The sequence below is a fragment of the Notechis scutatus genome, chromosome 1, assembly GCF_049901735.1.
Source record: "Notechis scutatus isolate UNSWTSFEM ecotype Mainland chromosome 1, rNotScu1.2, whole genome shotgun sequence".
Lineage (NCBI taxonomy): Eukaryota > Metazoa > Chordata > Lepidosauria > Squamata > Elapidae > Notechis > Notechis scutatus.
In genome coordinates, this window is record NC_142009.1 from 313353738 (window position 1) to 313369373 (window position 15636).

The window sequence follows — 15636 nt, forward strand, 5'->3', positions numbered from 1 at the left end:
CTTCTCAGGCCTCTGTAGCTTCCATGGTTCCCACCGGTGCTGGCGCCTCTCTCGCCAGCGCCGTCTCCAACAACAGTGTCTGAGTCGCTCCCGCTTTTCCCCTGTCCCTGTAACAACAGGAAAAAAAAGATTTTGACCTGGGAGCACCGTGCACTGTGTTTTGGTTTAATCCCGAGTGGCTGGGTGGGCGTGAGAAGAGCCGAGAGAGCGTCTCTGCTGCTACTACCCTTGGTGCTCCAGCCTCGGGCTCTGCAAGTTTGTAAAAGTCCCAGTGCGCAGCCCGTTCCTGCATTCCAAGCACCCAGGCCAAGCTGCAGCTTTCCCTCTCTCACCAGCACCATCTCCAATAACAGCGGCAGCAGCGGCGGGAACTGTGGAAGTTACGGAGGCAGCTCCCCCACCCGAGAAGTGGTTAAAACACTTCCACGGTTCCCGCCACTGCTGCTGCTGTTATTGGAGATGGCGCTGGAGAGAGGGACAGCTGCAGCTCTGCCTGAGTGCTTGGAATGCAGGAACAGGCTGTGCACTGGGACTTTTGCAAACTTGCAGAGCCCGAGGCTGGAGCACCAAGGTAGCAGCAGCAGAGATGCTCGCTCGGCTCTTCTCACGCCCACCCAGCCGCTCGGGATTAAACCAAAATGCAGTGCACGGTGCTCCCAGGTACCTCAAAATCTTTTTTTCCCTGTTGTTACGGGGACGGGGAAAAGTGGGAGCGACTCAGACACTGTTGTTGGAGATGACGCTGGTGTGTGTGTGTGGGGGGGGGGAAGAAATTAATTCACCCCCAAAAAGACGTCCTAGCCGTTTTTGGGGGGCTAAAAAAAAAAAAGGCCCGGCCTTATATTGTGAGAAACACGGTAATAATTTCTGAGCAGCAAATATATCTGGAAGATGTCAAACTGGGGAAGATTGATACAAGAAATAGTTGCTTACAAACCAATTATATTACTTTTTAATGTGCATGCATTTCATAATGAACTAAATGACGCTCATTGGTTTTCACTTCCCTCTATTCTGAAAAGAAATGGATAGAGGAAGAAATCAAGAAGGCGATATTTTTTCAGTGTCTCCATTTATAGCTTCTGGGGTCCCCATTCAGGTAATAGTGAAGAGACCACAAATAGAGAACTGGTTTTAATGTCTACCAGAGCTTTCTGCTGGTGCATTATTGTTCCAGAATAATCTGTAGGGAAATAACCAGGAAAGGTCACAGAGGATACAATTAAGATTTCCACAGATTAAAAACAAAGAGAAAAAAAATTAAAGAGAGAAAAAGTGAGACAATTTTTTTTTAAAAAAGAAAAGAAACAAGTTGGAGCTGTTCAATGACATTTAAGTTAGCCACAATTATCCTCAAGCAGATTCATCTAAATGAGTGGAAATTCAATTAGCAAGGCTTAAGTTATTTGATGAAATGAAGTTCTTTTTTTTTTTGCTCTTGAATACATAGTTGAGAAAAGTGGTGTAGTGATTAGAATGCAGTATTGTAGACTAATTCTGCCTATAGCCAGGAGTTTGATCCTGATGGGCTCAATGTTGACTCAGCCTTCCACCCTTCCAAGGTTGGTAGAATCCCCAGATTACTTGGGACAATATGCTGACTCTGTAAACCACCCAGAGACTGTTGTAAAGCACTGTGAAGCTTATATAAGTCTAAGTGTGATTGCTATTACTATCTTTTAATTATTTACTTGCCTGTACTCGTGTGCTGCTGTTATGCACTTCTAGGCTGTTTTGTGTTATTGACCAAAGAAAATTAAACATCAGAATGAATTAGTTGGAATTTCCTACTGATTTTTAAAATATCTGTTTTCCAAATTGTGCCATTTAGCAGGATGAAGCTATTTTTTTTTAAAAAAAATATGTGTGCTGGTTTTGGAATTTTCTTGCTGTTGTGTTATGTTTGGCACATAGTTTTGTAAGCTTTGGGCGCCAGTGTAAGACATATCCATCACCCAGACTTTGTGTTAAATTTGTATTGCTCTGCTTTTTTGTCTGCTTTGCTGTTGATGCTCTGCATCATAAGAGTTTTTAAAACTGTCTTATGACTTTAAACATGCAGTATTTGAGGCAGTTCTAATTGTATTTAAAATATTTGTTGTAAATATTCTGCTTTAGTTCTTAACAGTGAAAATGCAGGGTTAAAAAAATCAATATACAGTTAGTAAGATGCAGCATTCTGAATCCTGTATTTACAATGAAAGATGTGGTGAGAAAATGTTTCCTTTCTTCCCCTTCCCCTTCCTCCTTTTCTTTCTTTCTTTCTTTCTTTCTTTCTTTCTTTCTTTCTTTCTTTCTTTCTTTCTTTCTTTCTTTCTTTCTTTCTTTCTTTCTTTCTTTCTTTCCTTCCTTCCTTCCTTCCTTCCTTCCTTTCTTCCTTCCTTCCTTCCTCCCTCCCTCCCTCCCTTCCCTCCTCCCTTTCTCCCTTTCTTCCTATGCCCAGAACATCTGGTCCATTAAGTGATATAAATCTTTTCTGCATCAAAGAATTCTGCTACCTACATTTGCTTTTAGGGGCTTTCATAACAATTTTGCCACTATAAATGATGAATCACACAAAAGTATAAACCACAGTTAAGGATACCTGGCTGTAATTATGTTGCAATGTAAAAACATAAATATGTCTGTCAGGATGTCAGATTGCCTTTTTTTGACCATGAAGCAAATTATTTTTCTTCTCTCTTTTATTTCTCCAGTTTTATGTATGGGGAACTCACAGATAAGAAAACGATTGAAAAAGTTAGACAGACATTTGACAACTACGAATCAAATTGCTTTGAAGTCCTTTTGTATAAGAAGAACAGTACGTATACGAAACCGTGGGAACTTTGGTTGCCTTTGAAATGGTCATATATGCTGGTAACATACTTATTGTTGATCTTAATAGAGAATGCACACAAGAGGAAGGTACCGTCGCGATAAACAAAATTTTACAGAAATGTTTAAAAAAGTATTTGGGAGAAAGAAAGAAAGGAAGGAAGGAAGGCAAAAAACACTGTAAAGATTGATTAATGATCATTGAATGCTGACTGATTTTGGAAGGAAAATTGAACTGGGGGATATTAGTATGGCATGCCCTGATCAAAAGTTTTTCCTGCTTATATTTCTATCCAGACCCTATATTTTTGCTACTAATGGATACTATAGTAATAAATCTAAGGAAGAACATTCTAACCATAAATCATGGTAAAAGAAACAGGGCATGGTCTCAGGCTACTTAAAATGAAACATTCTGGAAAAAGGAAATGGGAAACATCAACTTGGTTCTTGTGCATGCAAATAGGTCCATTATCATTGACCTCTGCTATTCTTCTGTCCTCTGTGTTTATTCTGGTTAAATGTAGTTTCAAACATCTGTAGAAATCCTTGAAAAACCCAGGGTCACATTGAGATATTTTATCTTTGTAAGCCTTCATTGCTGTAAAAATTCAGATTTTCAGATTTATTCAGATATAATATTATAAGAATATAATACATATTCTTCATTAAATGATAGAAAATAAGCTGAAGTAAATACGTGAATTAAAATTACTATAAATAATTTTAAATACATATAATCTCTGAATTTATAAACTCCGGCAGATGTAGAAATTTGTACAAGATGTAGAAATCTGTAGAAATGCAATTTTCTCTGGTAACTGCTGAAAGGAAAAACAGTGATTGGATTTGTCAAGAACTGGACATTCAGAGACGTGTAGTTGCTACATCAACCCCAGGTGTGTTGGAAATGATACTTTTGGTGAGCATGTTATGGCTAATTTACAAAGGGAAGAAGAAACCTCAGTTGAGCAAGAGGACAGTGCTTTACTGGCCTGCCAACATACTGAATTTTGTATGACACTAGTCCTCAAACTTCAATGACAGTAAAAGGAAAGGAATCTATGACTAGTTCCCCAGAAATAAAAATCTGTCATTTAAAATAAATGAACAGAGCTAGCAACTTTTAGAACACTATATACAGTTTGTTCTTTTACGTTTTGAAAATCTTCAGTTGTAAATAGAGATAATCAAGATGAGTTTTTTAGCTACTACCCCACCAGCATCTCTCACCAGAACTGACTCCTGGTTTTTTGCGGGGTGGGTGGGTGGGAGAATCACTGTTTGTGGGGCCACTAAAAATACATCCAGCTTTTTTGAATCAGAGCCTGCAACATTCAGAGAATTCTTTCTCCAAAATAGTCCTACAAAATCAATAAGGCATTTCCAAATGAAATGACAATGGCTTCCTTTTAAACACTCCCAGTTCTCCAGAGAATACTTTGGAAAATCTATTTCTGTTACCAGACTAGTGGAAATGGTATGTCTTCTTCAGACACTGATTTCTAATGGTAAGAATCAGTTAATAAAATGCTTCCAGTTCTTTTTCTATAGCAATAATTAGAAGTATTCTTTGGAAAGAATTATACTGCAAAACTACACTTCAGCTGAAGCAGGAGAAATTTATTATCATAAATTCAACAACTTGGAAGAAAGTGCCTATGAAAATATATGTATGTATGTATGTATGTATGTATGTATGTATGATGTAGATAGATTCAGCTTTGTACGGGTATTTTCCATCGTCATTGTAGTTGTACTTTTGTTAGCAACGTTGGCAGAATCTCATCTGCCATCATCAGGCTTCTGTATAGCCTGATGATGGCAGATGAGATTTTGCTAAACGTTGCTACAACTTTAAAAGCACAACTACAATGACGTGGGAAAATAACCCGAACAGAGCTGAATGCCATACATGTAAGTACCCAAAAACTTAAGAATGTGTGTGTGTGTGTGTGTGTGTGTGTGTGTTTGTTTTCTGAGGTTTTCGCGGGTATTTGTATGTGGATCTTGGTTATTCAGGCCCTCACAAAATTGGGAGATCTCTGGCGACGTTGATGAAATCTCATTCGCCGCTTCAGGCTTGTGCCTGCTTTGTGCTTCTCGAGTCCGAGAAGCACAAAGCCAAAGACACAAGCCTGAAGATGACGAATGAGATTTCGTCAAACATCGCCAGGATACTTCCAATTTTACGCGGGAGAAAACCCGAATAACCAAAGATCCACATATATGTTTTCGTAGATTTTCAAGGGTACAGGTATGTAGGTCTAGGTGTGTTCGGGTCTTTTCCCATGTAAGATTAAGAGTATCTTGGAAAAGAGATCAAAACACAAATGACCCAGGAGATTACAACGCAGGACCCAGGATACCACAACAAAAGAACTCGCAAGCCCATCTCACAACCCATTACCCAAGCTGTTAAAACACGAGAGGCTAATGGAAAAAAGATCACTACAAAACAAACAACCCAGGAGATTAAAACACAAGATCCAGGATATCTCCATAACAAAACTCACAAGGCCATCACACAGCCCATTATACCAACATCAACTCCATCAACCAATCAAGAGGCAGAAGCACAGCCAACCAGCCCAGCACACCAGCCCCCACCACCAGTATTTATAGTGAGACGGCAGCTCCAATCACACACTGCTTGCACTGGCATGAAGCCGAAAGCACCAGCCTGATGGCGAGTGGGACCTTGCCGAAACATTGCCAAGATACTCTTAATCTTACATGGGAAAAGACCCGAACACACCTACACACACCTACACCTACACACACACACACACACACACACACACACACACACACACATATATATATATATATAATCTTTGGTTATTCGGGTTTTCTCCCGCGTAAAATTGGAAGTATCTAGGCAACGTTTCGATGAAGTCTCATTCATCATCTTCAGGCTTGTGTCTTCGGCTCTGTGAGAAGCACAAAGCCGAAGACACAAGCCTGAAGATGATGAATGAGACTTCATCGAAACGTTGCTCAGATACTTCCAATTTACGGGAGAAAACCTGAATAACCAAAGATCCACATACAAATACCCACAAGAACCTCAGAAAACAAATATAGATAGATAGATAGATAGATAGATAGATAGATAGATAGATAGATAGATAGATAGATAGATAGATAGATAGATAGATAGATAGATAGATAGATAGATAGATAGGTTTTCTTAAGTTTTCGCGGGTACTTACATGTATGTTATTCAGCTTTGTTCGGGTATTTTCCCACATCATTATAGTTGTGCTTTTAAAGTTGTAGCAACGTTTCGGCAGAATCTCATCTGCCATCATCAGGCTTCTGTATTGTGTTCGTCTGTGAGTCACTCACAGTCCACTCACAGATGAACACTTTTGTTTGAATTTGGTGCTGGCTTTCTGCTTTATTTGAATGGTTTTTTTCTTCATCCTGATTAGCTGGGAGTCTAGGTCTGTTTTTATTGTTCTTGGAGTTGCTGTGTTCTTGATTGGTTGGTAACATTGTGTTTTGTGCATTGAGGTTTCTTTATGCAATTTGGTTTCTTGTGAATGACTGATAATTATTTATTAGGAAGCTAGGTTTTAGTATGAATAGAAGAGATGACTCCACCAAACTATCAATCATCTGGAAGCCTGCACTCACAAACAAAAAAAATCTCTATACTACAATCCAGCAAGCACCTGGACACAAACAGACCCCCCCCCTAATACCTCCAGCCCAAACATGCCCCAGCCAGCTACCCAAATAAAACTGTTGATATTGACTGATAACCCGGCCTTGTCCGGGTATTTATTTATCCCAATCCTGTATTAGACAGGAAAAGTCGGGACTCATGCTGTTGTACTGTCTCTGAAGTTCTAAATGTAGTAGCTCTCTTGCGCAGTGTTGCAAGTCAGAGGAAGCCTCCTTGTGGAGTATTGTGAAACTGTTACCATGGCAACTCCAATGTGCTGTACAGTAGAAGACGTTTTAAGGCAACCCCCCCCCCCCGAGGGGTGTTAGGGGTATCTTACCCTCATAGTATTTTTTTTCCAGGGGGTAAATCATCTGTCTATCATGTTTGATTGAAATTCCTTGAGGCGTTCCAGAGTTATGCTGGAACATTATGGATACTCCTAAAATTAGGTTTCATCTCACATTCCTACTCTTTAATTAATACTGCTACAGACACTGCATCCTCTTGAGAATCCTTGATACAAACATTTTGAACATGACACAGTTACTGTTTTTCATTATCTTGTGAACAATAACATTCATGTGAAATTAAGTGATGTGACTGCTTGGTACAATAACTTAGCTCTTGAGTAATATTCTTTTGCTCAGGGTGCCTTCCAGATTTTTGAACCTACTTACAAAGTATGGCTGTTAACCTTCCATAACCTAAGCAAGAATTGGCATATCAGGTCCTATCTGCAGAAATTGTAGAGGTCATATTTCCTGTATTTTGATAAGGCACTACCCAGAATTTTTACTCTGCTTGAAGCGGATAGCATTATGTTAGTTGCTGTCTTCTTGATTAATGTGATTTATAGTGATGCAATTTCATTGGCTAATGCTGTTGTTTTTAGTTGACAAGAGTCTCTGATGGAGTGCTTCATCATAACTCCAAAGCAATTACTCAACAGATCTTCTCAAAGTTTTGCAATTTTGAGATAATTACACAGCTATGCAGTTCAACAAAGCATTTTGCAGGTTGTCAAAGTTGCTTATGAAATTTAAATCTGTTATCTTTATAAAGAACGACTAGAACTTACAATTTCATGGTTTTTAGTCTAGCACTTTAGCCACCACACCAAATTGGGTTCTTTTGTCCGCAGTGCTGAGATTAAAGGGTAAAACAACCTTCCTCCCTCCCTCTCTCCCTCCCTCCCTTCCTGTCACATATGCACTAGCCCTTTCTCACACACATAAATGTGTATGATGTAACTTATATCTTGATTCTCAATATGTTTTTGATGCTGAATTACAGTTGCCTCCTTTTTTATTTCTTCCAATCCAATGGAATGTTCAAAGAAACTTCTGTAAAGAGACTTGGAACTTTATCTGTTTGCTTATAAGACGGATAATGGTCTGTAAACAGAATCAAATGGGGTATAAGGACTTGTCTCAGCTATCTCCTCAGAAAAGCAGTACTCTTGAAACAATTAGTTATCAAAAGGAATTTTTACTGAGAGAAAGTGACTGCAGAGAAGTCAGGTGGAATCTGAAGTTCCCACATAAACTGTTAAGCTATTCTTCCCCATTCAAACCCCACGCCCTTCACCAGTCCATTGGTAGCCAATACAATTGCACACATAGATGTTTTGAGAACTCAGAGGCATTAACTCATCCCAGGATTCAGCAATCTTGGTGTCTGGCTGGAACCAGCTGGGAGGAAACCAGGGGTGGGTTTCTACCGGTTCTGTCCACCTCTGTAGAACCGGTAGCTCTGAAGAGCAGCAGACATAGAACCGGTTCTATGTCTGCTGATGTTTTTGCCCAGCCGCCCACCCGGGCTCTTACCTGATCTTTATTTCCTGATTTTTCAACTTCAGCTGCCAAACGAGGCACAGCTGCAGTTAAAAAAACAAGAAAAGAGGGCTGTTTCAAAGGCTGCTTCTCCGCCCGGCAGCATGCTAATGACGATTAACAGGCGCGTGGCTCACAGCAGGCAGGGAAGCTCATAAATCCCGAACCGGTAGTTAACCCTGTCGTATCCCACCCCTGGAGGAAACCAATCTATATTGGTTGGGAAGGGAGTTGGCAAAAGAAAGAAAAACGAGTCAGATTTTTAGAGGGGAAAAAACCAGGAATACCCCCCTCCCCCATTCACCCTAAAAAGAGAGGTAGTTGAACAGCAGCTCAGAATGCAATTGATTGTTTCATTCTTAAAACCCTTCCCTTGTAAATCATGCCACCCAAAGTAGAGCTATTAAGAAACTGGCAGCAATGTCCAGAACTATGTGTTCTCCATGTTCCCTCCAGTCTAACACAATATTGGAAAACATATGAAATTGGATTGGGATTATTCTCTTGCTGACACAACAGAACCAAATTTGGCAATGAAGGTAGTGGTAGAAGCTGGAAAAATGAAAGAATGATGGCTCAGATCAGGACAAAGGCTAGAGAAAAAAACATTTAAAAAACTGTTAATGCATCTGAATGTGAAAAGCCACTGGGCAATGCTGCAGTGATGTTGACATTGATCCATCTCTTCCCTTTGAGTCATCAGACCATGAATGTTTCTACTAAGTTCTCTATGTGCAATCGCTACATGATAAGTAGATATAACATGGCTAGGAAGCAGAGTGTCTATTGACTTTGGTTGTCTATAAAAAGTGTAAAGCTTATATTCATACATAGTTTAAGTTTTGAAATAGTTAATCAGGACTTTGGTTGCTTAGCCTATATCATTTTCAGGTCTCTTGTCCTTTGGCTGAAGATGGTTTGTTTGAAATAATGGAACATAATTTTCAAAATGCTTAGGAAATGGTTACATTTGTTCCAGAAAGAATGGTTTGCCGAGGTTCTCTGTTGCTTTCTAATAAAAGTCATAAGAATATGCCATTATAGTGGGTGAGGATTAAAAAAGTTATAATTCAACATTTTTATAGGGGAAGCAGAATGGAAGTCTAGTTTAAATAGCAGATGGTGGGATGAAGCCCATCCTCTGAGCATCTACTGGCATCTGCATGGAAGACTGTCAGAAAAAGAATGCTGGGTTAGATTAGATTATGTAGTTTAATTTCACAGTGATCTTTTTTACGCATTTAAATTCATAGAATTAGGAGCCAGAGATATTTGAGGCCCACCTTCAACCTCACACTAATCTGTATGCCAGGCAATAGACACAGCAACTTTCACTAAAGAAAAGGGGGCTCAGATTATAAAATATGGAAGCAGGAAGATCCACTGGGAGTGAAAGACAGGAGGGGATTTCCAAAAAAATATATCATGATGGTCATTGTCAACATGCAATTAAAGCATTACTCCTTTTGAGTAAAGCTGGATGGTGTGGTTGTGATCACCATCTTAAGTTTTTCGGTCTTCCCCCAGATCCCCCTGTGTAGAAGCAAAGTTTCAAGAATGAAACAAAAAAAAAGAAGAGAAAAAGGGTGTAGCTAATGCCTGTGTTTGCAGTCCCATCTTTTTGCAGATTTCCAAATTAAGGCCAATTTCTTAGATCAAACACATTACCACAGCAGTTTGCTCAGTTAAGAATGGTTTAGTCCTATTTCTTTCAGTGACTAATTCTCCCATTCTATTCAGTGGCACTCAAATGCCTCTCATTGTAATAACAGCTCATTGTAAACATAATAAGTGATCATTAAGATGATGAGCCTGCTTTCATACTCCTCTTGATGTGATGTGTGCTTTATTTATTTATTTTTCAATTACAGGAACACCTGTTTGGTTTTACATGCAAATTGCACCGATAAGAAATGAGCACGACAAAGTGGTGTTATTTCTTTGCACTTTTAAAGATATCACTTTATTCAAGCAACCTATTGAAGATGATTCAACCAAAGGTAATTCTGAAAATAATTTTTAAAACAGATTCCCAGAAATTGGAAATTTTATTTTTCTGTCTGTCTCATCTCATCAATCTATCCTGAAAAGATATTTTAAAAAACTAAGTAATATCCTTCCTTCTTCTGCAAGATAGGTATTCTAAAACCTGGTTGACTGTGGATCTGGAAAGAGAAACAGTTCATCAATGCAGCTGTAAATAGTTAGTATGTGAATGACCTTCTCCAGATTTCACCCCTATAGTAACTATATTATGTGTTGTTACAGTGAAAATGAGGCAATAGCTGATGCAAGTCTGAACAATGTTTTTTTAATTACGGTTTATTAATTTACTGATCATTGAGTGAATTAAAATTGATTGATGTTATTGACTTGTTGAAAATTGATCCTTCTACTGTAGCATTGTGCACCCCAGAATTTTCAAATATGGAGTCCTCCCAAAATGTTAGATTTTATTTATTTGGCATCCCTTTTTCGGCAACTTTTTATTAAAAACAATCCCTCTTTTGATACAATATAAATATGGGAAGCAACAACAACAGGGACAGTCTAAATGACATAAGAACTGGAGTTCAGCTTAAACTTAAATTCAGCTCAACAAATCAATAATGTCAGACTAGTGCCATGGGACTTGCAAAAAAGTGATGAACAATTTCAATCTTAATGTATAAGGACAGCATCAAGTTTTGGAAGGTTTACTTTGACAGGCGGTAGTCCTCTGGGTTTGACTCTCTCAGCAATCCTCTTGGGTGTGCTAATTTTAAACTTATTGCTTTGGAAGGGTTATAGGTCTACAAAGGAGTACATTTCAAACTCAACCCCTGGAGTCCATACTTTAAGAATCACAGATTGTGCAGCTGAGACCATGAGGTGCCAAAGGACCACCATGTTAAAAGTAGATTGAAAATACTAAGGCAAAACAATTATCTGGCACAGCTTGCCACAACCTAATGACCTCTAGATGTTTTGAGACCACAAAACTCTGAATTCCTGACAACCAAGTCTTATGATTATAGAGGGCACCAAGTTTGGATCACTCCTGTATGTGACAGATTTAAAAAGTAGTTGAAACTAGTACATGGAATGCTAATATCTAACAAAAGAAACTCTCTTTTGGCCGTTGTTACACTCTGGAAATTGCATAATTCATATTCTGTCTCCTGGAAACAATATTGTCACACTATTATAAATTTTCCCCAAAAACATAGCTTGGAAGGATGAACAAGAGGATTATATACATTACAGTGCATTGGGAATATATAGGAATTAGGGAGAAGAAAGATTTAGTGGAAAATCACTAAAAAAAAATTAATGGCATGTGTAATTAGAAAACTATATTTTATAACATGAAAAGAAAAAAAATCAGGAACACCAGACTTATATATAATAAATAACCTTAATACCACAATCTCATGGTCGATAAACAGTGTATAAATATGAGGCTACATTCATTATTCATGGAAAAAATAAGTTCCAATGAAAAATTCAGTGTAACTAAAATATTGATGCTAATATACAGCAAGCTTCCTACCCAATCTTTTGAATTATATTATTATATAAATTTCAAACCTGAAATAATAACTTTACAAACCAAGATTGAATGTTTTGATGAGATACATTTTGTTCATGGAAATATTTTCTATCAAGACTTGGCATCCACTAACTATTTCAGTACAAATAAAGGAGGGCTCCAAGGAAGACATGCTGATTATATTAAGCTGAATAATTTTTGGCATTTCTGATACATTCAAATTTCAAGTATCCTTTAGCCACTTCTTGAAAAGCTGTTGTCATATGCAACAAACAGTACAGGTAGTCCTCGACTTGTGACCACAATCGAACCCAAAATTCTTGTTGCAAAGTGAAACAATTGTTTAAGAGAATTTCACTCTATTTTATGACCTTCCTTACCAGTTGTTAAGTGAATCACTGTAGTTGTTAAATGAGTAACATGATTGTTAAGGGAATCTGTCTTCCCCATTAAATTAGTTTCTCAGAAGGTTGCAAAAGGTGGTCACATGACCCCAGGACACTGCAACTGTCATAAATATGAGCCAGTTGTCAACTATCTGAATTTTGATCATGTGACCATGGGAATACTGCAACAGATATAAGTGCACAAAATGGTTATAAGTTACTTTTTTCAATGCCATTGTAACTTGAATGGTCACCAATTGTTGAATTGTTTTAAGTTGAAGGCTACCTGTACTAGAAATTCTAGCATGTTCCAAGACTGTGCTATTTGGAACTTTGTCATGCCTGGTAATGCCAAGAATATGTTGGAGACAGCACATATAATTTCTAGCATGTATATACTATTGAAACAGTGACGTCTACACTGGCTTGGGCATGTCGTGAGGATGGTTGATGGGCAGATTCCGAAAGACCTCCTGTATGGAGAATTAGTGCAGGGAAAGTGCCCTAGAAGGAGACCACAGCTGCGATATAAGGATATCTGCAAGAGGGATCTAAAGGCCTTGGGAATGGACATTAACAGCTGGGAAACCTTGACCTCTGATCGTTCAGCTTAGAGGCTAAAGACACAGCATGGCCTTCTCCAATTCGAAGAGACACTCATTCGGCAGGCTGAGGCAAAGAGGCAGCCCCGGAACCAGCAAAATCTGAGGGCTGGACAGGAGACAGACTGTATCTGCCCTCAGTGTGGAAGGAATTGCCACTCTCAAATTGGCCTTTTTAGCCACACTAGATGCTGTTTTAAGACCTCTTTTCAGAGCACGATACCATAGTCTTTTGAGACTGAAGGATGGCAATACCTGTACTAGATTAGATGAATTAATTATCTAACATGTTCCATTCATTAAAACTTAGCAAGGTTCATAGTTCAGTAATTGGCTGAATGATTTATCTATGTAAAAAATAAATAAATCTAAACTTCAGTCCCTTAAACTTGACATTCTTATGCAGTAGACCTGGCAAAAATCCATACAGCTTCTGCAAATGTCAAGCATATTTTTTACAGCCTGACAGTAATATATCTTTGGGTAAGACAATCTAAAAGCTGCATCTACTTATTCAGGGAACTCAATATAACTTTTTTTTTTTTGGAACTTATATATACAAAACTGTCTAAAAAGATGAGACTTTCAAAAAGAATGAAATTCCAGCTACAACTGTACTGCAACCTGGTTAAAAATATATTGTTTTAATCTAGGTAAATTTCAAAAGATGCCATCTCAGAGGAGGAAGCCTTTCCTGTAAGTGAGAAGGAATCAGATGTGATATTCAGCAGGTTCTGACCAGTTCTGGCGAACCGGAGTAGAAATTTTGAGTAGTTCAGAGAACCAGCAAATGCCACCTCTGACTTCCCTGCCACGCCCATCAAGCCATGCCCACAGAACCGGTGGTAAAAAATTTTGAAAGAGAACCACTGTTCTTTTTCCAACTATTTTTAATGGATTTTATGAAAGCAACAAGTGGAAACAATTGTTTCCAAATTCCTAATATTCATTTTTGGGAATTTTCTCTGTTATATTTTTGTCCAGATTAAAAAACCAGGGAATAATCACAGGCTTTCTTGTCATTATACTCCAATATTCTTTGTCAGATATATTATAAATAGCATAACATTTTGACCATCTTTGCAGAAAGATTGTAGAATTATTTCATTTGTGTGTGAATGTTTATGATTCTCTTTCACAATTAGAGAAAAGACTTGAATCTCAGAATTGTGCCAAAATCTCAGAAGAGTGCAAGACTTCTTGCAAAGCACTTCTGAACTCTTTTGATCGTATTAATGTCTGATATATGGTAAGGATTCAAAACAGTTGAACAGTATTCTAAGATTGGCCTAATGTATGTTTTGTAAACTTTAGTGAGCAATACAGTATTTCCAGAAATAAAACTTCATAGAATTAAATTCACAACTTTTAGTGCTTTTTCTTAGCAATGCTGTTACAATGAACTTTAGAACATAAATCGTTAGAGATGAGTACACCCAGGTCCTTAACAAAATAAGGGTCATCTACCAGATCAATACCGCCTCACTTATAGTTTACATTCTGGTTTTGTTTTCCAATATGTAAAACTGAACATTTCTTAACTGAAATGTAAAGTTGCCAAATGGATGACCACTCAAAAACATGGTCAATGTCATTTTGCAAAGCAAGTGAATTTTCAGTAGTTTTAAAGAATTTTACATCACAGCAAAGAAATGCAGGTACTTTTAGGCTAATTATATAAGTCACTAATGTAAATCAGGAAAAGGGTTGATCCTTGGACACTGCTCTAAGGAACAGCACTGTTAACTGATGCCAGATCAGACATTACGTTGCCTATTTTAACTTTCTGCAGTCTTCCATACCTACTATATGCTTTGTAAATGTAGTTGGAATACATGCCTTCACCAAGGTAAAGCTGTAGATGTAATTTACATAGATTTCTGAAAAGCTTTTAATTCAAAGCTTTAATTAAAAGCTTTTTTAATTCAGTAGTACACAATAAACTGTTCTTGAAACTAAATTCTTATGATATTTCTGGATTTTTACACAATTACTGCTTCCCTAGACAAAAAAGCAGTGATTCACTTATGTAAAAATTCAGAAATACCAGAAATAATAAGAATTTAGTTTCAAGAACAGTTTATCATGTACTACTAAATTAAAAGATTTTCAGAAATCTATGAAAATTAAATCTACGGCTTTACCTTGACCAAGGCATGTATTCCAACTATTTTTACAAAGCATGTAGTAGGCAAGAGCCATGGTGGCGCAGTAAGTACAGTACTGCAGGCTATTTCTGCTGACTGCTGGATGCCTGCAATTTGGCAGTTCAAATCTCACCAGGCTCAAGGTTCTTCCATCCTTCTGAGATGGGTAAAAGGAGGACCCAGATTGTTGGGAGCAATATGCTGACTCTGTAAACTGCTTAGAGAGGGCTATAAAACACTGTGAAGCAGTATATAAGTCTAAGTGCTATTGCTGCTATGGAAGTCATTTTTGCTTAAACTGGATTAAATTTAGTTGTGAATATATATTATTAATTTTACAATTACTGCATACTCCAAGTTTAATGTCCCAGCCTGATTTTTTAAAATCCTGTCTTATTATTTTTATAAATAAGAAGGCTTCATATACTTTACTCCCCCTATTGTTCTCACAACAATAACAGTATGAAGTGGGTTGGGGTGAGAGAGAGTGACTGGCCCAAGGTCCTGCAGCTGTCTTTTATGGCTAAGGTAGGACCCGCAATCTCCTAATCTTAAACCTGCAAATTTAATCATTAGTAATGCATCTCTTTTTTTTACAGTGTTGTGCTAAATTTATCCTTGGCTGTGAACATATATCTTAGTAA

The 15636-nt window shown here is 37.9% G+C and overlaps 1 protein-coding gene across 2 annotated transcripts in view; it reads left to right on the forward strand.

The window, feature by feature from the left end:
- The window catches only part of KCNH5 (potassium voltage-gated channel subfamily H member 5), a 219131-nt gene that overhangs the window by 27414 nt on the left and 176081 nt on the right, over positions 1-15636 (forward strand). For both annotated transcript variants that reach the window (XM_026670063.2, XM_087952312.1), the window contains exons 3-4: positions 2697-2803; positions 10197-10325. In XM_026670063.2, the coding sequence (XP_026525848.1) occupies positions 2697-2803; positions 10197-10325 (236 nt within the window). The remainder of the gene's footprint in view (positions 1-2696; positions 2804-10196; positions 10326-15636) is intronic.